The following is a 26,335-nucleotide window of genomic DNA, read 5'->3' as shown; positions in this document are numbered from 1 at the left end:
CTTATCAAAACTATCCTTTTTCGGGAATCGACAAATGAGTTTTTTAAAACGTAAGTTATTTAAGTTTTAAGTTCCTTTTGACCTAAAGAAGTTCATTCTTTAACAAGGACGAATTGAAAATTAAGTAAAACTTTTACAAATTACAATCTTATTTAAATGACAAGGCGATGTGTTTCTTTTCTATTTTTCCATATTTTAAACCAGTTGAACGTTGAAAAAGTGGCCAAATTTCCGATACTTTTTAATTTTTTGAAGATTTGACCTGAGAGTACTTTCATATATAATTCATTGTTATATAAAAATTGCTAATCGTTTTCTGATGAACTGGCCAATCACGGATGCTGCAGTCAGCGTCAAATTTTTTTAGGTTTTGTAAAAAATAGTGACAAAACGTTGAAAATTAACAAGTATACTTATGAAAAACCGTCCATTTTGGGATACCACTCGACAAATGAGTTTTAAGTTCCTCTTGACCTAAAAAAGCTCATTCTTCAACCAGGTCGAGTTGAAAATTAAGTAAAAGTTTTCCAAATTATATTATTACTTAAATGACAACGCGGCAAGTGTTGCTTTTCTATTTTCCCATATTTTAAACCAAGTTAAATATTGAAAAAGTTGACAAATCTTCAATACTAGTAAATTTTTTCAAATATTTCTAAAATAAATTTCTCTTAAATTTGCCTTACTATACTAGACTTTAGAATACTTTCATATATTTTCTTGTTAAAATTATTAATCGTTTTGTGGTCAACTGTCAAATCGAATAAGTTGTCATGGTCAATGTTTTTAAATTTCAATGATCAGGCAGAAGAAAAAAAATTGTGCAGTGATCAATTAAGGAAATTTTACATAATTATACAAAAATTATGCTGAAAAGTAATTGCTTCAATTGGCCAGAATTGCATGCCATAGGAATGATTTCATTAAAAGGTAAGCTAGCACTTAAGGGATGTAAAATTTACGGTTAGTGTAGCGGTCAATAGATTTTGGAGTAGCCATCATGTTTAGAGCATATCTGCACATAAATCGCCCCAAAGAACCCGCTAAGAGTAAAGTCGCTTAAAATTTTCAACGCTAATCTTTTCCCGGTCTCGTAAATTTTCTCGGGCCGTCCTTCCCTGTTATTTTAGAGAGAGAGCTGCTTTTCTCTTGTTCTTTATCGGGATGCCAGAGGTGTTTTTTTCCAACATTGTTTGTCCTAGGAGAAATATTGGCCAAGAGCCACAGCCAACGTCCAAAGGAAAAACCCGGAAATCAAACAGCTGTGCTTTATAAAATCCTCTTTTTTCTTATTTTTAATGATTTACTGGGATAAACGTTTTCCCGGGGGTTTTATCGCCTGTGTAATGACGGGTTAAAAGATTTAAGATTTTATTTCATCTCTTCCGCGGGCAGCGGCCAGCAAATTTTAACAGTTTTGTTTACTTTCACTTTTGAAATTATTTCCTGTCCTTCACATACGCGATAGTCATGTTGCCTATTGACCTATTCTTATTATATTTTAAAGCTTCGGATATTAAAACAAGTCTTCCAATCGCGTTTCGCACTCGCATATTTTCTCTCTTTCACTGAAAAACATGGAATCATGGACAGGTATGTCCTAATCCGTTCCTAATCCTAACCTTAACAGAATCATAGATAGGTATCTTAACCCGTTTTTAATCCTAACCTTAACAGAATCATGGATAGGTATCTTAACCCGTTCCTAATCCTAACCTCAACAGAATCATGGATAAATATCTTAACCCGACTCTAATCCTAACCTTAACAGAATCATGGATAAGTATCTTAACCTGTTTTTAATCCTAACCTTAACAGAATCATGGATAAGTATCTTAACCCGTTCTTAATCCTAACCTCAACAGAATCATGGATAAATATCTTAACCCGACTCTAATCCTAACCTTAACAGAATCATGGATAATTATCTTAACCCGTTCCTAATCCTAACCTTAACAGACTCATGGATAAATATCTTAACTCGTCTCTAATCCTAACCTTAAGAGAATCATGGATATTTTAACCCGTCGCTAATCCTAACCTTAACAGAATCATGGACAAATATCTTAACTCGTCTCTAATCCTAACCTTAAGAGAATCATGGATAAATATTTTAACCCGTCCCTAATCCTAACCTTAACAGAATCATGAATAAATATCTTAACCCGTTCCTAATCCTAACCTTAACAGAATCATGGATACTTATCTTAACCCGCCTCTAATCCTAACCTTAACTGTAGGATAACGACTCACTGATCAAATTTTATAAAAAATCGTTTACATTCACAGTCCACTACATGTTTAATAAATTCTCCAATAAATGTATAATTTGAACTTGATACATTAATCTCGGAAGCAATAACGGCGCTAAAAGTTAAAGAATTTCAAGGAAAAAAATCCATAAGAATTCTATATTCAGAATTTTAAAGTGTATAGGATTGATTTTTTAATCACCTGTAATGATTGTAAATTTAAAACTAATTTATGTGTCTGTTGGATTTTAAAATCCAGTAGTATTTTCGATAGTTTTCAATTCGCAATTTTCTCAAAAGAGCTGAGATCTAAATTTTCCGACACAATGCAGAGCTGCAGTCTGGAGCCTAAAAGTTCAACTCTTTCAGGAATGAAAGGTACTCCTAAACATAGTTCAATGTATGAAGAAGTTTTAATTCCTTGGACTGCTTTCTTTCGTGACATACAGGAAAAAATAAAATTTGTAATTTTGATTCTGCTAATTTTCAATGCTTTTGTGCTATTTATAACATAAATTAGAAAAAAGTTTAGACAGATCTTTCGTTTTTTGTTTCACTCTATTGTTCACCAGTCGATTTCAAAATGATCGGCAATTTTTAAAATGGCAATGGATGTCACTATTCCCAGTTCAAATCCTTACAAAACCGAAAATTGTATAATTTACTAATTTGTCAAATTGGTTGATATTCTATATAACTTAATAACTTTATCAATGTCCCATTGGTTTGATTAAAATGGAAGGAAAATTTAACATTTGTCGTTTTGTTTAAACAGTCTGGGCTTTAAAAGTGTGTCTACATTTTTTCCGGGATATAAACATATCCCAAAAAAATTCTATGTGATGAAGTTTGAAGTTTATTGGATCTATTTATTAGTTTATATGCTACTTTTCAATGTTTTTTTACTGTTTATTATATAAATTAGAAAAAAAGTTTAGACGGACTTTTTGTTCTCTTTCACTCGATTCTTTACCAGTTGATGTCAGAACGATCGGCAATTTTTAAAATGGCAATGGATGGAACTATTGTCAATTCAAATTCTAAAAAACCCAAAATTATATAGTTTAATTTTTTATAAATTGTTTGATATTCTCTATAATTTTGAAATTTTATCAATATCAATTCAAATTCTAAAAAAACCCAAAATTATATAGTTTACTAATTTTTTACAAATTGTTTGATATTCTATATAATTTGGTAATTTTATCAATGTCTTACAGATTTGAATAAAATGGAAGGAAAATGTAACATTTTTCGTTTTATTTATGTAATAAGTTAGCTACTTTTTTTGAACTAACAAAAAATCGTCCTTTGAGCCAACTTTAACTGGACGAAAACAGTCTGGGCCCTAAAAGTTTGCCTAGATTTCCAAAGATATCATCATATCCCAAAAAATTCTGTGATGAAGTTTGAAGTTTATTGAACTTAATGAAACACTTGTAATAATTTATTTCTGTCTATTGTTTTCACAATTCAGTGAAGTTTCGATAATTAGCAAACCTAAGACTTATCGAAAGAACTGATTAGGGACCTAAACTTTCAAGAGAGGAAGCTATACTTAGCTACGATCAAATGGGTCGTAGTCGTCAGTCAGTCATCAGTCCTTCAAGCATTTAAACTGAAGGAATAGTCAAATTTTGAGTTTCGTGATAGCCCAAAAACGTTTAACACCTTGGATGAATTAAACTCGATAAAAATCATCTTTTTAGCCTACTTTAAACAGATTAAAACACTCTGGGCCATAAAATTTATAGTATTCCAATGATAAAATAATATCTCAAATAATTCAGTGCCATGAGAAGTTTTGAACTTTGATATTTATCTGTACTGATTTTAAAACGTATTTGTAATCCTTTCTGTCCATTGTTTTTTTTAAATCTAGGTAAGTTTGAGTAGTTTTCATAAAATTTCTCAAAAAAACTGAGATACAAATTCGCCTACAGGCAGTTTGAGAAGCAATAGTTTAGGGAGGGGCGTCGGTGGCCGCCACGGTTTAGGCGTTGACACGGCGCTCATCACGGTAAGGTAAAGGTCCAGGGTTCGAATCCAGCAGCCCTGCATTCGAATCCGACATACTTACAAATGGGCTTTAAAAAAAAAAAAAATTAAAAAAAAAACACTCTGAGGGTTTATATGATCTCTGCTGTTGCGAACCCTCTTTAAAAAAATAAAAAAAGTTTAGGGTCTAATAAATAATCCAAGCCATAATCCAATGTGATTAGAAGTTTGAAGTCCAGTGGATTTAAAAAACCTATGTTATAATTGTACATTGCAAACTGTCAGCAGTCTGTTTTCTAAAATCCCAAAGTCAAATTTTCATAGTTTTAAAATATGTGGTGATTAGAGACCGTTGATCGATAATTATTCAGAAATCATGAGATGCGGTCTGGTGTGATGTAGGTTTCAGAAAAACATTTTCTTTATCGTGCCAACGTTTCGATCTTTATTGAGATCATCTTCAGGGCTCAAAGTGTTTGTCTCGGGGTAATTGTGCCATTCTCGGGCACTCTCAACACGACACGCAAGAATGGCACAATTACAGAAGCCAAACACTTTGAGCCCTGAAGATGATCTCAATAAAGATCGAAACGTTGGCACGATAAAGAAAATATTTTTCTGAACCTACAACACCAGACCGCATCTCACGATTTCTGAATAATTAGTTTTAAAATATAAAAAATTTCAAAACAGCCGACCGGAATTTAACTCCTCAATTGCCCTGTAATTTCAGTTTCCTGAGACAAAATTGGGACTAGACAGTATAAATATACAGAAAAGTCACTTCGCGTTAGTCTAACGAGGTTGGGCTAGTTAATCATTAATTATTAAAAGTTCCAACTCCTCGGAAACCATCCAGCTGTGACTGTCACCTCTTTTATAACAAAACGTTATTTAATATAATTTTATCCGTTTCCTAGTTTAACCTACTTCAATGATTTTGAGGAACTTTTAAAAAGTTACTTGCTCTTCTTGAGGCACACATTTTTCGTCTTTAATCGAAAGAAACTGCATATGAATTATAATAAAATAGCTCAAAATAAATCGGACCGGCATTCGGCCAAAATCCGGCCCTTTTGACATTTAATTATACGCTTTAATTCAAGGACTAGCCAGGAGGGAAAAAAATGTTACCGAGTGTCCCAAACGTTATCGCGATCGCGATGCCACTTTCTGTTTTGGCAGCACCGAGATCATTTTGTCTTGGTCTCAAAAATTTGAACAGTAGTTTCATTCTCTTTATTAATTAGCTAAGAACGAAGCCATAGAAACTCGTCGCATTTACCATTCTGCCAAAAAGGACGTCTAAAAGGGAAAATCTGGTCCGTAATGCCAAACATTTGTCAGCGTTCGGTGGTCCAAGAAATAATAGCCAAGCATAGAAGTAATTTTTTTTTACATATTACATATTTCAAAGATTATATTATTACAAAACGTGGCAAAATATCTACAATATTCTCGTAAAATTTAAAATTCTACGGTTCAATTTGACCTTAACAAAACTTTTCAGTCTGTATGCTCAAAATCAGACCATGTTCATGATTTTAATTTTTCAAGTTTACTGAATATGATAGTGAAATGATAAAAACTATAAAAAAAACAAAGAAAACAACAACACTATTAGTGTAGTTAATTAATATTCAATTCAGGAAACTTGGCGGTTAAGGATCAAAATATTATAAATTCAAATGTAACCAAATTCTAATGCAAAATATATTTTCAAAATTGTGATGTAAAGTATTTATCTAGTTTTTTATTTGCCCACGGTAGCTACAACTAAAATCGAATGTAATATTGTTAGTCATATTTTTAATTTACTAAATTTCTATTTAAAATAATCTCAGACTTATATTTGAACAAAGCCTGGGCAAAAACCAGCAAATTTTTCAATTTTTAATAATCTATTTTTATTTCATTATTACGTTTTCTTCAATAGTTGTGTTCGCCTTTTGAGCAGAATATTTGTTTTATGCATAAGCAAAACTGTTAGAATTTTTTTACTAATTGATTGCAGCATTTATTTATTTTTTTGGAAGATCAATTCAGGCATAATTAGATTTTTTTTAAATCCCAGACAGTACTTTTTTGATTACTAGATTCATCAAATGAAAGGCTATACTAAAACTTTACAACAGGCATAATAGAATAAAGTCTGTTTGTATTTATTATTATTTTTTTGGCCGCTATCCGCTAACGGAATTTTTACGGACTTGATTTAAAAGAAGGGAAAGTTTTTCGCCTCGGTGTCAAGCCATGGAAACATTTATCAAGCTGCGAATACATTGTTTCATAGCTTTCAATTAAGGTATTTAGTTGAGTTAAAAAAGTCAGTGTCAGGAGCGGGATTCGAACCCACCATCTTCGGTTCAATACGCCGCTACTCTACCACTTGAGCTTTCGTTGAGATGGGAAGTTAGTGTCCGAGTGGATCGAAGTCGCGACAGCTCAAGTGGGAGAGCAGATGCGTATTGAACCGAAGATCGTGGGTTCGAATCCCGCTCGCGACACTGACTTTTTTATCTCAACTAAAAACCTTAATTAAAAGATATTAATTTGTCAAGCGGACCACGAAAACTAGTGAATTGTTTCATAGATTTGCCTTTCTGGTCAATGTCCCAGAAGGATTTAGGGCCCATAAGTTTCTGATAGAACTTTCCTTGGCCAATTTATCGGCCTCCCAGACCTGTCCTACAAAGCAAAAGTCGGATTTCACATAGACACAACTTAATATTTAATTTCTCAATTAATTAAGGTTTTTAGTTGAGACAAAAAAGTCAGCGTCACGAGCGGGATTCGAACCCACGATCTTCGGCTACATTTGTCGCCGAGAATCAAATATATTACACGGCATTTGAAAAATGGCAAAAAAGAGGGAAAATTCAAAAGGTGGAGTTGAGATGGGAAGTTAGTGTCCGAGTGGATCGAGGTCACAATAGCTCAAGTGGTAGAGTAGCGCCGTATTGAGCCGAAGGTCGTGGGTTCGAATCCCGCTCGTGACACTGACTTTTTTATCTCAACTAAATCCTTAATCGAAAAATATTAATTGGTCAAGCTGACCACGAAACTCGTGAATTTAATTAATATTTAATGAACTTCTGTTCTAATGGCTAAAATTATTATTCGGGCCTGAAGATTAAGTCAAAATTGGGTTTTTAGTGGTTATTTACTTATTTAATATAAAAAAGAAATATTAATTACATCCATATTTAAAGGATATAGGTCAATAACAGGTCAAAACTCTTTCTAAAGAAAAAAATTCAAAGTTTAACTTTATTACAATTTTTTTTTAAATTGCCAAGTATATTGTGGTTTCTTTTGGAATATGAAATATTAAACGGCCTATCTGGTTGAAAAACCAGACACATATTAATTTATACAGCAATAAAACTTTATTAAGGACAAAGCAAGCTACGTGTCTTGGCGATTATTGATCACCTTAGATCATCTGACGACCAAAGTCTTGGTCGAAATGAAAAAAGTTAGCGTCACGAGCGGGATTCGAACCCACGACCTTCGGCTAAATTTACCGCTACTCTAACCAAGACCTTACATAAAAACTAATTAATATTTAATGAACTTCTAATGGCTAAAATTATGCTCGGGCTACCTCTTCTTGTCTGTTTGTGAGTTTGTGCGCAGTAGAAATTTCGGGCCTGAAGATTAAGTCAAAATTGGGTTTTTAGTAATTTCACTTCTTTAATATAAAACAAGAAATATTGATTACATCCATATTTAAAAGATATAGGACAATAAAAGGACAAAACTCTTTCTAAAGAAAAAAAAAATCAAAGTTTAACTTTATTGTTCCTTTGGGGTGAAACGACCAGCGTTACCAGAAGCATATTAATTTATACAGCATTAAAACTTTAATAATGATGTCATGGCGATTAATGATCAACCCTGATCATCTTGACTGGACAATTTACCAAGTTTCAAAAGAAGGAAATTATTTAGATAAATTATTATTCACATATAAATTAATTACACTTTTTTAACCAAAGGAAAACAAGGTTTTTCAACCCAAACATGACTTTAGGTAAAAAGTATAATTATTTTTAGTAATTAATAGGTCAATTATGAATTACTACTCATATAGTTTCATAGCGTTTTAATTCAATACTGATGATAATAAAAGATGTCTGGCTTTTAGTTGAGCAAATTTTAAATAATCCACTATAAAAAAGCAAAATAAATAAATTGCCTCTAGGACAACCAACTTTGAATTTATTCAGCGTATTTAAATAGAGGAAATTTTGCTGGAACATCTTTAACAGCGGCAACTCGACCCTGGGGAGAATTTATAAACAACTGTTCCGAGATGAGGTCCGTTTTAACGCTGTTCTTCTAATAATAACACCAATAAGAAATAAACTTCCTATGCCAATCTAAATATCAATATGAAACTGTTTTCTACAAATAGCCGGTTGTTTTCCTGTTGTCTGTTTGCAATTTTACTTCGCCCAAGTCGATTACGCGATGTTAAAGGGGATAAAGCAAATTCCTATGGGAGTCCAGTGTACATAATGAAAAATTCACCTTGACGATAATTAATTATTACACAAAGCAAAGAAGATTTCTTGGGTTTTCTTTTTATGAACTAGACAACCGTCAAACTCATTTTCTTTTATCCATATCAATAAAAAGAAAATGAATTTGATGGATGGATGAAAACCGTTAACGATCATTTCTATTTGCACCAATGGGTAGACACATTGAATACAAAAAATACCCAGTGAGTGTAGACAGAGTAAAATAATCAAAAATAAATAAAATAAAATAATGTGTAATGACCAAATTAAAAGTAAATCAAACTACTTTACATAGTAGTTAAGAAACACTATTTAATAGAGATACAGAGAGACCAAGATAAAAAAAGGAAAGGGAGAGATAGATAGATAGATAGATAGATAGATAGATAGAGAGAGAGAGAGAGAGAGAGAGAGAGAGAGAGAGAGAGAGAGAGACAGATAGATAGATAGATAGATAGATAGAGAGAGAGAGAGAGAGTGAGAGAGTGAGAGAGAAAGAGTGTGCGTAAGATAGAAAAAAAAGTGTGAGTGAGATAGAAAGAGAGATATAAAGAGGGAGAGATAAAAAACGAAAGTGAGAGTGAGGGAGATAGATAGATAGATAGATAGAGAGAGAGAGAGAGAGAGTGAGATAGAGAGAGAGATAGAGAGATAGAAGGACAGAGAGAGTAAGTAAGAAGAGAGAGAGAGAGAGAGAGAGAGAGATAAAAAGAAAAAGTGAGAGTGAGAGAAAAAGAGAGAAAGAGAGAGAGATAGAAAAAGAGAGTGAGTAAGATAGAAAGAGAGAGAGAGAGAAAGAGAAAGAGAAAGAGAGAGAGAGAGAGAGAGAGAGAGAGAAATAGAAAGAGAGAGTGAATGAGATAGGAGAGAGATACAAGGACAGAGAGAGTAAGTAAGATAGAAAGAGAGAGAGAAAGAGAGAGAGAGAGAGAGGGACTGCGAGAGAGAGAGAGAGGGACTGCGAGAGAGAGAGAGAGAGAGAGAGAGAGAGAGAATGCGTAAGATAGAAAAAGAAATTGTGAGTGAGATAGAAAGAGAGATATAAAGAGAGAGAGAGTGAGAGAGAGGGAGAAAAAGAGAGAGACAGAAAGAGAGAGTGAGTAAGATAGAAAGAGAGAGAGAAAGAGAGAGAGAGAGAAAGAGAGAGAGAGAAAGAGAGAGAGAGAGATTGTGCGTAAGATAGAAAAAGAAATTGTGAGTGAGATAGAAAGAGAGATATAAAGAGAGAAAGAGAGAAAGAGAGAGAGAGAGACAGAGAGACAGAGACAGAGAGAGAGAGAGTGTGCGTAAGATAGAAAAAGAAATTGTGAGTGAGATAGAAAGAGAGATATAAAGAGAGAGAGAGGAGAGAGAGAGAGAGAGAGAGAGAGAGAGAGAGAGAGAGAGAGAGAGGGAGAGAAAGAAAAAGTGAGAATGAGAGAGAGGGAGAAAGAGAGAGAGATAGAAACAGAGAGTGAGTAAGATAGAAAGAGAGAGAGAGAGAGAGAGAGAGAGAGAGAGAGAGAGGGAGAGAAAGAAAAAGTGAGAGTGAGAGAGAGGGAGAAAGAGAGAGAGATAGAAACAGAGAGTGAGTAAGATAGAAAGAGAGAGAGAAAGAGTGAGAGTGAGAGAGATTGTGCGTAAGATAGAAAAAGAAATTGTGAGTGAGATAGAAAGAGAGAGAAAGAAAGAAAGAAAGAGAGAGAGAGAGAGAGAGAGAGAGAGAGAGAGAGAGAGAGAGAAAGAGAGGGTGAGTGAGAATGTGAGAGAGGGAGAGAACAAATTGTAAGTGTAAAATTACTCAACGTAGAAACCAAACTTAAGCATGTTTTTCTTAGCCCTAATTTTANAGAGAGAGAGAGAGAGAGAGAGAAAGAGAGAGAGAGGGAGAGAGAGAGATAGAAGGACAAGAGAGTAAGTAAGATAGAAAAAGAAGAGAGAGAGAAAGAGAGAGAGAGAGAGAGAGAGTGAGAGAGAATGAGAGAGAGGGAGAGAACAAATTGTAAGTGTAAAATTACTCAACGTAGAAACCAAACTTAAGCATGTTTTTCTTAGCCCTAATTTTGAACCTAGATTTTCAGATTTAAATTCAACTGGTGAAAACCATTTGAAAATCGGTTCAGAAAGATATCGCAAAAATAACTTTCCCATTGGTTTAAAGCGCAAAATTCATGTTTTTAACGTATCTATTTGCGAATAAAAATAATTTACTTAGTTAACGTTTAGATAATTGATAGCAAAAAATAGATTAATTTTATTTAAAAATAGCAGTTCGATAGGTTTTGTCTTTAATTTCTGATGGATTGGCATGATTTTTTAGAAATACATCCTTACTGATATGAGGATCTAATTAACGACAAGTTTCTCTAAAGGTTATTTCATCTTAGTTTATTACGGGTGTAAAATTTTCATAAACTTTATTTTTTAAACAATCCAAAAGAAAATATTCCAGTGGGCTTAAATTGTATAAATCAAACATTTAAATATATACATGTTTAAAACCCATAGCATTTTTTATAAAATCGAATGGATTTAGAGAATCTGGGAAATGTTACCATTGCAGATAACAAGTTTATTGTTTAATTTTGTAAGAAAATTACAAAAAGAACCATAATTATCGCAAAGCTGGAAAATAGTTTTTATGCTGAAAAAATCTGTTTAAATGTATATATTCCTGTATTCCTAGATTAAAAATATTTGAAAAATCCAGAGGTGTTGAGATCCTTTATAAACCACATTGTCAAATCAAAATATGTGTGTTTTAAAAATTGCTTAATTTGGTCATTTTACGTGAAAATATTTACCGTCAGGGTTCTATATATATTAAAATTTAATTCATGAGATTTTTATTTAAACTTTTTTTTGGACAGAAAAACTTTGGTTTGATACTGAAAACAAATCTGTTAGGAGTCATTTTTGTAAAGTAAAAAAAACAAAAACAAAAAAAACAGGAGGTTAATATAAATTTGTAGCCAATCTAGATAGGAATCATTTAGGAATTAAATATAAAATTAAAGTAGAAAGAGCGAGACAAAGCGGACCAATCTAGCAGTTCGAACCAATCAATGACCAATGGTCTACCATTTCATCCCACATAACCAGTGTGCGGTTAAATTGATAAAATATAATTGAAAAGTATATATATTAAACAACGTTTACCCTATTTTAAAAAAATCATTAGAAGTTGAGTTTTGGCGTGAAAGATCGTTTTTTTTTTAGCTTAAATTTTAAATTATTCTAGTTTTAATTTTGGTTAAATAAAGCACTTATAAAACAAAAAAGTCTATTTATATCAATGGTCAACGCCAGTGTGACCTTATCTTTCGTATTTATTATTTATTGGTATGATTTATAATCATGAATGTTCGTCGTTTAGTTGTTCAATGATTTTTTGTATTTGCCTATTTTTGCCCGTCGATTTTACTTTTGCATTTATATATATTTGCTTTCGACAATTTTGTTTTAATTTTGGATAATTACGCATGTTTAGATTTGGAAATTGGATATCGTCGAAAGACACGAGTGTTTAGGTGTGTTTTCTTGGTCTTGTTTTTATTTGTAATTTCGTCAATTATTTAATGCATTATTTTAGTGTTTTGACAATTTTTGATAGACAGAAAGTCTTGAGAATGTTTAAAAAGTCCAAACAGTCAAATATGGCTCGGAGAATATTTTTATCGGTTGCGTGGAGGCTAGGAGTTGTTTATACCCAGATTACAGGACCGGGTCAGATAAATTATTAATAAAAGGCCCAGTCCAAAAACGTTCTTGACTGTTTTGTTTAAAAATTTCTGTGAACTATATAAAATAAATGTTTAATACTGTTCTAAAAAAAATTTGCAATTTTTTTATTAAGCGGTTTGTAGATTAAATAAATAATTTTTTAATTTTTTGGACCTACCAGAGACCTTCCCCACATTTTATGAGAGAGCTCGGTCAAAAACCTGGTCGTCTTTGGGTTTTTGGTGTCGCTGGGCTTGAACCCGCGGCTGACGACGACTTCGCTCGAGCTCCTCTGCACGGTCTGCGACTGGAGCCACCTTGTGCCGATGTTGGCCGAACTTTTGCTCAATACTAGACCAGACATATTTTATCTTTTTGAATAAACGACATGGAATAGAACGGTACACTTTGTTAAAACTCGAGCGAACAAGAGTCAAACGGAAAAATAACAGGCTATTAAGGAATTTTTTAACACTGGTACTTTCCACTTTTAAAGACTTGACAGTTGCGATAGGGATGGCCACGTTTCATATCATTCTGAAGAACCGATTGGTACTCGAAAGGGATGGGTCTCTCACTAACAACGAAATTGGCCTCGTACCAAAACTTAAAACGCCGAAAATAGAGCGCCACTCCGAAAACTACTAGCAAGGCCTCTGCCGGCTGCCATTGTTGCTGATAATTGCCTGCTTTCTTAATCCGACGGTTGACTCATACCGGCTTTATGCCATGAGGAACGTGGGTGGTGGAATATTTTGGCATATGAATAATTATCGGGATAATCAATGCGAGAAGGAAAAACAATCTTTAATCCTTCTGCTTAATAAATTTTGTTCGTGTTTATAGAACGAGAGAAAAATTAATTTATTTTATTTATGAACTAAAATAAACGAGCTCAAAAGAGATTTCATAACACTTCATTTTGTTAGCCAATTCTGCTCTTTAATGTTATCAAAAAGTCTACATTTCAGGTAGGAGCGCTTATCGTCCAACTACCACAACTAGGCCGAGTGCCCAATCCATTTTTCAGTAATTTTTTTATATTAAAATAAACTAAAAATCAGTGGCTATTCCGATATTTGAACCCAGAAGGCAGTGTTTAACGAATTTTTGTTTTCTAAAACCAAGTATGAAACACAATTATTGTGTAGTTTTTAGTGACCGATACTAGATGATTATTTGGAAGTCGTGTGATGCGGACTGTTGTGACGTAGGTTTTAGAAAAACATTTTCTTATCGTGCCAACGTTTCGATGTTTATTGAGATCATCTTCAGGGCCTGGAATTTATAAACATTGTTTAAATTTTACAAATTCATGTAGGATGTTAAAAAAAATGAATATATAAAATGCTAGAAAATATTTGAATAAAAAAATTAATTTATACAATGCTAGAAAATTTTAGTTTAAAAAAAATAAAAATTTTAGATTCAATCGAAGTATTTGTACCCACTAACAAACACTTTGGGTGAGTATAAATGCTTTGGTTGAATTTAAAATTTTCTAGCATTGTATAAATTCATTTTGTTAATCCAAATTTTTCTAGGATTGTATAAATTCATTTTTTAATCCACAATTTTTTTTAGCATTGTATAAATTCATTTTTTAATCCAAAAATTTTCTAGCATTGTATATATTCATTTTTTTTATGTAAAATTTTCTAGCGTTGTATTACTTAATTTTTTTAAATCCAAAAATTTTCTAGCGTTGTATTACTTAATTTTTTTAAATCCAAAAATTTTCTAGCATTGTATAAATTAATTTTTTTAATCTAAAATTTTCTAGCACTGTATAAATTCATTTGTTTTTAATCTGAAATTTCCTAGGATTGTATAAATTCATTTTTTTAATCCAAAATTTTCTAGGATTGTATAAATTCATTTTTTAATCCAAATTTTTTAGCATTGTATATATTCATTTTTTTAATCCAAAATTTTCTAGGATTGTATAAATTCGTTTTTTTGATGTAAAATTTTCTAGCACTGTATAAATTCATTTGTTTTTAATCTAAAATTTCCTAGCATTGTATAAATTCATTTTTTTAATCCAAAATTTTCTAGGATTGTATAAATTAATTTTTTCATCCAAATTTTTTTTAGCATTGTATAAATTCATTTTTTGATCCAAAATTTTTCTAGCATTGTATATATTCATTTTTTTATGTAAAATTTTCTAGCGTTGTATTACTTAATTTTTTTAAATCCAAAAATTGTCTAGCATTGTATAAATTCATTTTTTTATCTAAAATTTTCTAGTGCTGCTGAAATTCAATTTTTTAATCTAAAATTTTTTAGCATTGCATAAATTCATTTTTTTATGTAAAATTTTCTAGTGTTGTATTAATTAATTTTTTTAAATCCAAAATTTTTCCAGCATTGTATAAATTCATTTTTTTAAATCTAAAATATTCTAGCACTGTATAAATTCATTTGTATTTTATCTAACATTTCCTAGCATTGTATTAATTCATTTTTTAAATTCAAAAATGTTTTTGCATTCTATAAATAATTTTTTCACATCCTACATGTATGTAAAATTTAAAGAATGTTTATAAATCTTAGGCCCTGATGATGATCTCAATAATGATCAAAACGTTGGCAATAAAGAAAAAATTGTCTAAAGCCTACGCCACAACAGACCTCATCTGCCGACCTAGAAATAACAATTACTTCTATTGTTATAACCATAAATGACTTTATTTACCTACTCTTACATACTAATCCCTGCGTTTAGGAAAAAAAATCGTTTCTATGTGTGTTTCTATATTTAAAAATCTACAGGGTGTCTTTTTTTTACATGCGCCATAAGGGTTTCCCTATTTTGAACAGTTACAAAAACGTGACCAAAGGTTACTTCCCTTCGATTTTAGTTCCAAAACGTCGTCAAATTTTTAATTTCAAATGGGAACACAAAATTGTAAATTTTTTTACTGAAACTAGATTTTTTCTGAGAATAACGAGTGCACACAAAACTTTGGAACGCCTCCACAATTGACGGCTCTTGGTTTAAAAAGTTAAAAAATTAAGGAAATGTCGTAAATAATATTTATTAAACCCAAGTTTCCATTTTCTTTGTTTTCCCCTGAGGTCAGTAAGTAAACATACTAAAAATAAAAAACTTTAAACAAGACCATTTCTTGTAATAAATATTAATGAAATTGCTTACTTGAATGTAAGCAATTATCTCATCATTATCCCTTTTTGGATCTGTTAAAAAATAGGGACAAGTGCAGGTTAAAAGACACCTTTACAATTTGTGATCAAACGACGAAGCATACTACGTTAAAAACTTTTTAGCAACAAACAAAATTTATATTTGTTTTTCTCACCTTTCAAAACCCCTAGATACAAATTTTTGTGAACATGAAAAAAAATTTGCTCGTCATCAAATCTTAGTTTTTTGCCAAACTCACAAAAATTGATGACCTTTGAAACGATTCCGCCATATATTTTTTCACTTTAATTTAATATTGTTTACTATTTTCTGGACAAATGTCCAAATACAAACCGACTGATTCACCTTGAGATATATGTATAAAAAAAAAGACAGAAAAATATATATATTTAAATTACGGATTTTTTTCCGGCTCCTAGAGCCCATTGGCAAGAACTCTCGGACACGTGTATAATATTTTTCAGTCTAACATCATGAGAAAAATTTTAATTAAAATCCATGAGCCAACATCCCTAGCGTTTTCTTGGCAGTTCAAGAAGCCTTCAGTAATAATTGAAAATTTCAACGAATATTACCACCTATTCGCAATTTCAAATCAAATTTCAATTTTTAACTCCATTGTTTTTAAAGAATTATAATTGTTAACCTTTTAAATTAGTATTTATTGTTATCAAAGTCCTGATGAAGGTGGTAAACTTTTCGAAAACTTAGCGAAAAAATCGAGTTTTCTCTTTAACTGGGCTTATCTCTGATAGTTTTTTAAATATGTTAAATATGTTTTTAAATGAAGACTGACGACTTATGAAGACAAATATGACTTATTTTCTTTTTTAATGTTTTTACGGAAAGGAAGGGTAGTCTGTTCAAAGAAAAATAGATAGTGGGAAGGAAACTAGTTTTAAAAAGCTGTTTTGTGTAACTGTGCTCATGGTTTGAAATTTTTTGAAAATATCTACCTTCTTCTCCTTTCTCGACGATAAACTGGAATATCTATATGATCTATGATGTATGGTATATTTACCAACCTGGTGTTACTATTAACAGTTTTTTTTTTTTTTAACCAAGAATATAGTAGGTATTTGTAAGCAATGTTTACTGAAGGGGTAGCTTTTTTTTGAAATGATATGGTATTTTCTGGTAAGATTAAAATTTTTAAAGTGTTTCTGTTTTAAGAATTTAAAAAAAAATTATAAATCGAATAGTTATTTCAACAGGACTCACCTGGGGATCGTAGACTTCTTCGGCGCTGACCTGTCTCTCGAAACCCTTATTGAGCTCGTTTGAAATCTGAAAACCGTCGTGCGAATCGTAATGAAATTTCCTCTCCAGTTTTCAATTGAAAAAGGACCAGTGGACGTTTGCCTGTCAAGGGGCCGCTTACCTTTAAGCTCTGCCAAAGATGGGCCAAGTTCCCCGGCATGGAATGAGGCCTGGTGCCAACATCATCACGGCTCAGCATGGATAGCAGTGCCTGGGCGTTGGACTCCCTCTGCAAAAGTGAACTAATTTAAAACGTGTATTTCGAGGCGCACGTCTCCGCGGAATTTCACGCACAGCTAATTAATAGCAAAGGGGGAAGATTAAGTCTTTTAGAAATGTACGTTTGTCTCTTGATAATATTCCAAAAGTGCAATCTCCAAGAGGAAAAACATAAATCATCTCCATACAAATAAATAGAGGAACAAATGTACAAACTGCAGTGTACAGAAATAAGGTACTACACGTAACTCCGTAACTCACTTTGACATGCGATCAAACGCTAAACATTTATTTCTTGCTCATAATAAATGAATTTTGACAAGAAAGAAACACTAGTCTCTTAAACAAAAAACAAAATAGAACGTGCTTATTATTATGCAACACAATATAACATAACTTTGCATATATTTAGACATTGTATGAAAAAAAAAAATCATTTTAAAACAAAAGAAATTCATTTTAGGTTGGCAATGTGAACAATAAAATAATTAAAATGTATAGTTTATTCGTCCACCCCCTTGAATATATATTCAATCTGAGCATTAATCAACGGTTAATTATTATTTATGTAAGGTATTGGTTGAAATGAAAAAGTTAGTGTCACGAGCGGGATTCGAACCCACGACCTTCGGCTCGATACGCCGCTGCTCTACCACATGAGCTATCATGACTTCGATCCACTCGGACACCAACTTCCCATCTCAACCCCACCTTTTGAATTTTCCCGCCTTTTTGCAATTTTTCAAATGTCGTGTAATCCGGTTCGATTCTCAGCGACAAATAAAATGGCCACGGAGAGCTTTAGTGAAGATGTACTTCGTTTTACTTATGAAAATCCATTATATTTCGTGGTCCGATTGACCAGATAACTTCTTTCAGTAAATTAATGTTTATGTAAGGTAATGGTCGAAATGAAAAAGTTAGTGTCACGAGCGGGATTCGAACCCACGACCTTCTGCTTTGGACGCCACTGCTCTACCACTTGAGCTATCGTGACATCGATCCACTCGGACACTAACTTCCCATCTCAACCCCACCTTTTGAATTTTCCCGCCTTTTTGCCATTTTTCAAATGTCGTGTAATCAGGGATTCGATTCTCGGCGACAAATAAAATGGCCAAGGAGAGCTTTAGTGAAGATATACTTCGTTTTACTTATGAAAATCCATTATATTTCGTGGTCCGATAGACCAAATGATTTCTTTCAGTTAATTAATCTTTATGTAAGGTATCGGTTGAAATGAAAATGTTAGTGTCACGAGCGGGATTCGAACCCACGACCTTCGTTTCAATACGCCGCTACTCTACCACTTCACGATAGCTCAATGAGCCGAAGGTCGTGGGTAAAAATATAGATATATTTAATATAATTTAAAAAAATTATTTAAAATTATTTTAAAAAATTTAATATCTATCCCTAGGAATATTTATTTCGTTTTACGTGAAAAATTTTAAGTCGTAAAGCTTTTTTTTTCTAAAACATAATAGTAAAAAAAAAAAAAACATTAATCTTTCCTTATATCCACCTATTTACCAAAAAAAAAATCTATTTAAATTCAGTTTTATACCAAGATGTTAAACTCTTACAAAAATATAGATATATTTAATGTCAGTTTAAGCAAGAAAATTTTATTATTAGAAAATTAAATATTGCATCATTAATATAATTAATTATAATTGAATTTGATAATAATTACTAATTGGTAATTATATAGTTTGACTTCATATTTCAAATTGTCTTTTTTCATTTTAAATTTATCTTTTATTTTATAAATTTTTAAAAGGCAATCCGTAAATAAAAATGAATAAATAAATAAAAATTCATTTGGAGAAAATTAAACCTTTAATATAACCATTATAGTTCGTGGTCCGATTGGCCAATTAACATTTTTCATGTAATTAATATTTATGAAAAGTATTGGTTAAAAAAAGTCAGTGTCACAAGCGGGATTCGAACCCACGACCTTCTGCTTTATACGCCGCTGCTCTACCACTTCACGATAGCTCAAGTATTGAGCCGAACGTCGTGGGTTCGAATCCCGCTCGTGACGCTAACTTTTTCATTTTAAACAATACCTTACATAAAGATTAATTAACTAAAAGAAGTTAGGTCAATCGGACCACGAAATATAATGGAATTAATCACGGGGTTTATCCTACTATTTTCAAAAAAATCATTAATTGTGCCGATTTTCAAAACTGGCAATAAAACTGAATTGAAAACTATCGACCTATCTCTTTAACGTTATCTCTTTCCAAATTATTAGAAAAGTGTCTTTACATAAGAATTAAAGGCTTCTTAGATCAGCAAAACTTTTTCGCAGAAAACCAATTTGGTTTCACACATAAAAATGTATTTCAGTTGCTACTTTGTAATAAATAATATTTATGAAAAACTGGACAAAGCAAAACAATTTATGGGAGTTTTCTTGGATATTAGCAGAGCATTCGATTCAATAGACCATGAAATTCAACAAACTTGAGAAAAAACGCATAAGAGGTTTAGCTTTAAAATCGATCAAAAGTTATTTTATGGATAGAATGCAAGTAGTTAAAATAAATAATTCATTATCCCCCCAAATTAAATCAAACCGTGGTATTCTCCAGGGCACAGTCCTGGGACCATTATTTTTTTCTGATCTACAACGATATTTTTGACCTTGACGTAGACTGCACAATTACTGGATTCGCTGATCCGTCTTACTAATTGAGGACGAAACAAATGAATGATAAAAGCCTCTGGAAATATAAATAAAATACGAAGCTGGTATCATACAAATAAACTTTTATTGAACACAGAAAAAACTAAATTAATTATATTAAGTATCCAAAACGAGAGCAATATAAATAATAATAATTTAATAGTACATTCATTTCTCTAACTGCTTTGAAATTAAACAAGTTTGTTCAATTAAATATTTAGATTCACTAATTTTGTGGTCCGCTTGACCAATTAATATATTACAATTAATTAAGATTTTTAGTTGAGATAAAAAAGTCAATGGCACGAGCGGGATTCGAACCCACGATCTTCGGCTAGATACGCCGCTGCTCTACCACTTGAGCTATCGTGACCTCGATCCACTCGGACACCAACTTCCCATCTCAACCCCACCTTTTGAATTTTCCCTCCTTTTTGCCATTTTTCAAATGTCGTGTAATCGGATTGGATTCTCGACGACAAATGAAATGGCCACGGAGAGCTTTAGTGAAGTATACTTCATTTTAAATCATTAAATTCACTAATTTCGTGGTCCGCTTGACCAATTAATATATTACAATTAATTAAGATTTTTAGTTGAGATAAAAAAGTCAATGGCACGAGCGGGATTCGAACCCACGACCTTCGGATTGATACGCCGCTACTCACGGCTAGTTCGGACTTCGATCCACTAGGACACTAACTTCCCATCTCAACCCCACCTTTTGAATTTTCCCTTCTTTTTGCCATTTTTCAAATGCCATGTAACCGGATTATACCGGGTAATGCAAATTTATCCACTAAAAGACGATTACTTACAACAATTAAAATAATTTTAAAAACCTAGATTTTATAAAACTTCTTATATTTGTACAATTCTTTTGTATAAAAATTTTAAAGTTCGTAATTTCAATCAGAGATATTTGTTAAATTTACTTATTAAATTTTATAAAGATTGGAAGATTGATTGCTCCATCAGTTTACAAATATATAGAGCCACCTTTTGTAATAAAAACCCATTTAATATTGCTATTGAATTCTATTATACCAATAAAATTAATATAAATAGTTTTGCTGACCTAAAATCATTTAAAAAACATATTATAAATAATATTTTATGTAACAAAACGAACTTTAAATAATAATATGTAGTTAAATGTAACTAAATAACATCCATAAAAGATATTATAAATAATTCCATTAATTAAGGTTTTAAGTTGAGATAAAAAAAGCCAGTGACACGAGCGGGATTCGAACCCAGGTCCTTCGTCTGATATGCCGCTACTCTACCACTTGAGCTATCGTCTTCGATCCACTCGGACATCAACTTCAACACCTTTTGAATTTTCCCTCCTTTTTGCCATTTTTCAATGTTGAGATGGGAGATTAGTGCGCGAGGGGATTGAAGTCACGATAGCTCAAGTGTAAAGTAGCGGCGTATCAAGCTGAAGGTTCCGAGTTCGAATCTCGCTGGTGACACTGACTTTTTTTATCTCAACTTAAAACCTTAATTAATTGAATGATATTAATTGGTCAAGTGGACCACGAAAAATAGTGAATTATAAATAATGTTTGTGTAACAATTTGAAATTTAAATAATAATATGTAGTTCACTGCATTGTTATTTTGAAATACCGATCATCTCACCTAGCACAAGCCATTAGGCTTTTGGGTGAATGCCATCGTTATATAATACAAATATACTGTTCATAATATAATGTATAAATACCATATCTGTAAAATTGTAAATTTTGTTAATTGGCAAAAAAAAAACACCATAAGATATTTAATATTAAAAACATTGATTCGTGCGCTCTACGAGATCAAGGCCCTGTAATTTATTCAATTTTGGCCTTTCTACCCTTGCTGGGGTGATCTGAAGACACTATTTACAACCTAACCTCATTATTTTCTTTTTTTTCTAGACTTTTGGAATCGATTTTCCATTTTTCAGTACTATGTGTCATTCTGGGCCAACAATATCTGCATACTTTGAAATACTTTTTTGTGATTATGATTGAGCACAAAGTCATGACTATGTTTTCATCCCAGAATTGATTTCTGATTCTTACTGGCTTAGCTCATTATCGCTTTTATCTTTGATAATGTTGATTCTGTCAGTCACTTATGCACTTTAATATTATCAAAATGTCAAAATTTCAGGAGATTAACGTCCAACTGCCCTAACTACCCCCTGATCTGAACCAGTTTAATTTTTTAAAATTATGATCAGATCATCAGAAGAAAACCCATGGCTGTACTAGACCACCCAAATCCAGGACCTCTAGCTTACCTCATACAATCATTTTTCTAAACCAAATATACAAGACTTTTGGGTTTTTTATTTTAAGACTAAATTGGTAATAGACTTTCTATTTTTTTTAAAATCTCGGCCTCTTCAGAAAAAAAAGTATATTTGGTAGCTAGAAATACGATCGATATCATATAGTAAATGTGCATATACATATAATTTATAACCAAATGACTCACAAATTAGGTTAAAAAAAATTATCAAGAAACAAACTTGGTATATTCGTTTTCTCCTCAGCAAAATCCCTTGAATATAAATTTTTGTAAAAAATCAAAGAGGAATTTTTTCTTCAAAATTTTATCTTCGAAATGCTTCTAGTTTTTTGTTGTTAAACACTAAAATTGAGGTCACTTTGACTCCATTGATTTAGAACTCCATAAATTAAACGAAACAGTAGAAACGTTGCTGTTTTAATAAAATCCACGGGATGCTTTACAAGGATTTAAAAATCTATAAACTATACCTAACAGCAATAGGTTTTCATAAATAATTTGAATTTTTTTTCTGAAACTAGATTCTTCCTGAGAATAACGAGTGCACACAAAATTTTGGAACGCCTCCAAAATTGACGGCTCTAGGTTTAAAATGTTAAAAAATTAAGAAAATGTACATAATGTTCGTTAAACACATTTTGTTTGTTTTCCCCATGTAAGTAAACATACTAAGAATAAAAAAACTTTTAACAAGATCATTTCTCGTAATAATAATTAGTGAAATTTCTTACTTGAATGTAAGCAAGTATATCATCATTATCACTTTTTGGATCTGTTAAAAAAATAGGGAAAACTTGTTCGCGCAGGTTAAAAATACACACTTACGATTTGTGACCAAGCGATGCGTAGCAGACTATGGTAAAATATTATTTTAACAAAAAACAAAATTTATATTCGTTTTTCTCACCTCTCAAAACCCCTAGATACAAATTTTTGTGAAAATGAAAAAAAAATTGCTCGCCATCAAATCTTAGATATTTTTTCGAAAATTGATGATAACTTTGAAATGATTCCCCGGAATCACGGGATACTTTACAAGGATTTAAAAATCTATAAACTATACTTAACAGCATAAACGAGGTTTCCATAAATAATTCCATAAAATCCCACATATTTTTTCCCACTTATATTCACACAAATCTCCATAAAATGTCTTGATCTAGGTTGAAAGAAAAGAAGCATTTTTCTTGTAATGAATGTTCAACGACTGTTGAATTTACATTAAATTAGGAAAAATTATGATTTTTTAAGTCTGGAACATCCGACGTCATAGGAAAAATTTTCCACGCCTGATTCAGCATAAAAATGTATATTTTTTTAAATCACAAAAACCGATCATCGGGTTACGCGAAAAATGACCAAATTTGGAAAAGCATATTTTCTGAGCCTTTTAAATCACAGACTGAGCTAGGTCTCATTTTTAGAAAATTTTACGCTGAACAACAAGACTTTTTGAAATGTTTTCCTAGCTTCCTTCATTCATCAGTAAATTCAAAAATTCGGGAACATCTTAATTTCTGATATTTTTACGAAAGCCTCGAATTTAGCTGAGGAGCCAGGGGAATTATATCGAGGAAAAAAGATAATACTTTTGAGGAATTTTTCTTTATTTCATCATTATTTTTCTCACCTATAATCCCATAAAATCCAAACTCTCTTGATATTGGTTGATAAAAGAAAACGTAACTTACCATAAATTGTAAATCAGTTGAATTTACACGAAATCCAGACGTGTTTTGAATTTTTAAGTTCGGAAACTTGACAACGAAGAAAAAAGCCTTGGCTGATCGAGCCAAAAAAAAATCTGTATACTTCGTTTTACTTATTAAATCCATTCTATTTCGTGGTCCGATTGACCAAATAACCTCTTTCAATTAATTAATCTTTATGTAAGGTATTGGTTGAAATAAAGTTGAAAGATAAGCAAAATAAAGTAGTTGAGATGGGAAGTTGGTGTCCGAGTGAATGGAAGTCACGATAGCTCAAGTGGTTGAAGCAGCGGCAAATTGAGCCGAAGGTCCTGGGTTCGAATCCCGCTCGTGACACTGGCTTTTTTATTTCAACCTATACCTTACATAAATGTGTGGTGTTTAGCGAACGCTACTTGATGATTATTTGAAGATCGTGAGATGCGGTCTGGTGTGACGAAAGTTTTAGAAAAACATTTTCTTTATCGCGCCAACGTTTCGATCTTTATTGAGATCATCTTCAGGGCTTAAAGTGTTTTTTTTCTGCGTAATTGTGTCATTCTTTGTCTTCTTGTGTGTCGTGTTGAGAGTGCCACAAAAGAGTTGTTGGGCACTCTCAACACGACACACAAGAAGACAAAGAATGACACAATTACGCAGAAAAAAAAACACTTTAAGCCCTGAAGATGATCTCAATAAAGATCGAAACGTTAGCACGATAAAAAAAATGTTTTTCTAAAACCTACATCACACCTGACCGCAGCTCACGACACCTTACAAAAAGATTAATTATTAAAAAAAATTTAAATAACAAGTTAAATAAGATTTGAATTCATTTGAACGAAATGTGAAGTTTATCGAGGGAAAACGTGCCTATTTAATAGGCCAAATAATTAGTAGTTAAAAATAAGCCGGATTATCCGAGCTTGAATTATTCGATCTAATCCACTGCACACATGTTGTAACGTCATGAAGTCGAATTATTTATTGGAGAAACTAATTTTGCTTGCAATTCTTCAAATGTATTCTTGTGATTGTTGACCTCGCCATAGGAACAGGCTCGGAGAAATTCAAAATATTGCAAGTTGAAGAGGAGGTGATAAAGTATACTGTGCCAGAAAAAATTAAAGGATTTTAAGTTGGACTACATTTCTCTGTTCTTTTTGATTTATTCTTCCTAACCTAGGTAAAACACAACAAATATAGAATCCTACATCGCAGAATGGATCCAAACAAAACAAAATGAGAATTGGATAAACTGTAGCAGAGCTAGACGTAAACTTAGGATGAAACAACCCTCACCCTGCAAAAGCATTGTTGCAACTGGAGAAGGCTAACCTCAGAGAAGTGATATAACTACTAACGGGTCACTGGCATCTGAGAAAACTACACAACATAGGCATATACAACGAAGAACCCATCTGCAGATTATGTAATGAGGAGGAAGAACTAAGAAACTACACCTCAATGGAGATTTAACCTAACGTACGGAAAAAACATAGGAAATCAAATTTCAGCAGCGACAGTCAATGACCTGTTACTTCTAAGGAGAAGGATTGATTCTATTGCACTGAACTAAGAAACTAGGAAGGTACAATAAGACAAGGCAAAGTACAAACCCCGCTTCCTAGTATCCTTATTACCATACCGTACCATACCAATCCTGTCTTTGCAGTTTGTTTCCTACTGGGAAAACATCTACACAACATCGAACTATACAACGATGATCCCATTTGCAGATTATGTAATGAGGAGGAGGAAATCATCTTTGAATGCGAAGCAACAGCTCAATGGAGATTTAACCTAATGTTCGGAAAAAACTTAGCCAATCAAATTGCAGCAGCGACAGTCAATGACGTGATACTTCTAAGGAGACATTGCAATGAACTAAGGAAGTAGGAAGGTACAATAGGCCAAAAGGCTTCCTAGTATCCTTTTTTACCATACGATACCATACCATACCCAGGATGTAGTTGATTACGTCTCCTCTAGCCACAATCGCTCATATCTAGATTGTCCCATTTTTACACGGATTTTTAATGAAGCTTGACCAGAAAATATACTTTTTGTGACATTTAGCTCCTTTCATTTGAATTTCTCGTCTTCTCATTGAGTTGATTTAGCGTATTTTCGCTATCCTATGATGGATTCCTGGTACTTGTTGTGTTCCCTGATAAATCGATAATACTTTATCTAATTTCTCACATTTTCCATAAAAAAATTGGAGTATGTTTGTCGTTTCGAGAGACCATTTTTTGATTTAGGTTTCTACTCCCTTGCTGCTTGAAATTTCCTCTTCTCTTGGGACCCATCTCAGCTAGATAGAGCCTAGTGTTTTAGGGCATTTAGGCAGTTTCTCCAAAACTTGGAAAACTCAATAACCTGATGATAACTTGGGTGCCAGGGCACAGGGGAATTTTGGGTAACGAGAAAGCAGACCGACTGGCCAGAGGAAGATTTGCAAGACCTTACATAGGGCTATACTTGGGATAACAAAAACAAATATGGGGG

General features: G+C 32.3%; 1 protein-coding gene and 1 non-coding gene across 5 annotated transcripts in view; both read right to left on the bottom strand.

The window, feature by feature from the left end:
• The window catches only part of LOC106663962, a 65,703-nt gene that overhangs the window by 20,561 nt on the left and 18,807 nt on the right, over positions 1-26,335 (bottom strand). For 3 of the 4 annotated variants that reach the window (XM_024226636.1, XM_024226637.1, XM_024226640.1), the window contains 2 exons: positions 17,035-17,142; positions 16,875-16,940 (listed from right to left, as the gene is read on the bottom strand). In XM_024226636.1, coding sequence (XP_024082404.1) covers positions 16,875-16,940; positions 17,035-17,142 — 174 coding nt within the window. Of the gene's footprint in view, positions 1-12,659; positions 13,117-16,874; positions 16,941-17,034; positions 17,143-26,335 lie in introns of those variants that run through there. The other variant, XM_024226638.1, reaches the window with a different exon arrangement.
• Positions 18,057-18,129, bottom strand: Trnaw-cca. The gene has a single exon. It is a non-coding gene; the product is annotated as a tRNA-Trp (tRNA).

Source organism: Cimex lectularius, unplaced genomic scaffold (genome assembly GCF_000648675.2).
Source record: "Cimex lectularius strain Harlan isolate CLEC.00 unplaced genomic scaffold, Clec_2.1 scaffold26, whole genome shotgun sequence".
Lineage (NCBI taxonomy): Eukaryota > Metazoa > Arthropoda > Insecta > Hemiptera > Cimicidae > Cimex > Cimex lectularius.
The sequence above is the reverse complement of the archived record's forward strand: the minus strand, read 5'-3'. Positions and strand labels throughout refer to the sequence as shown.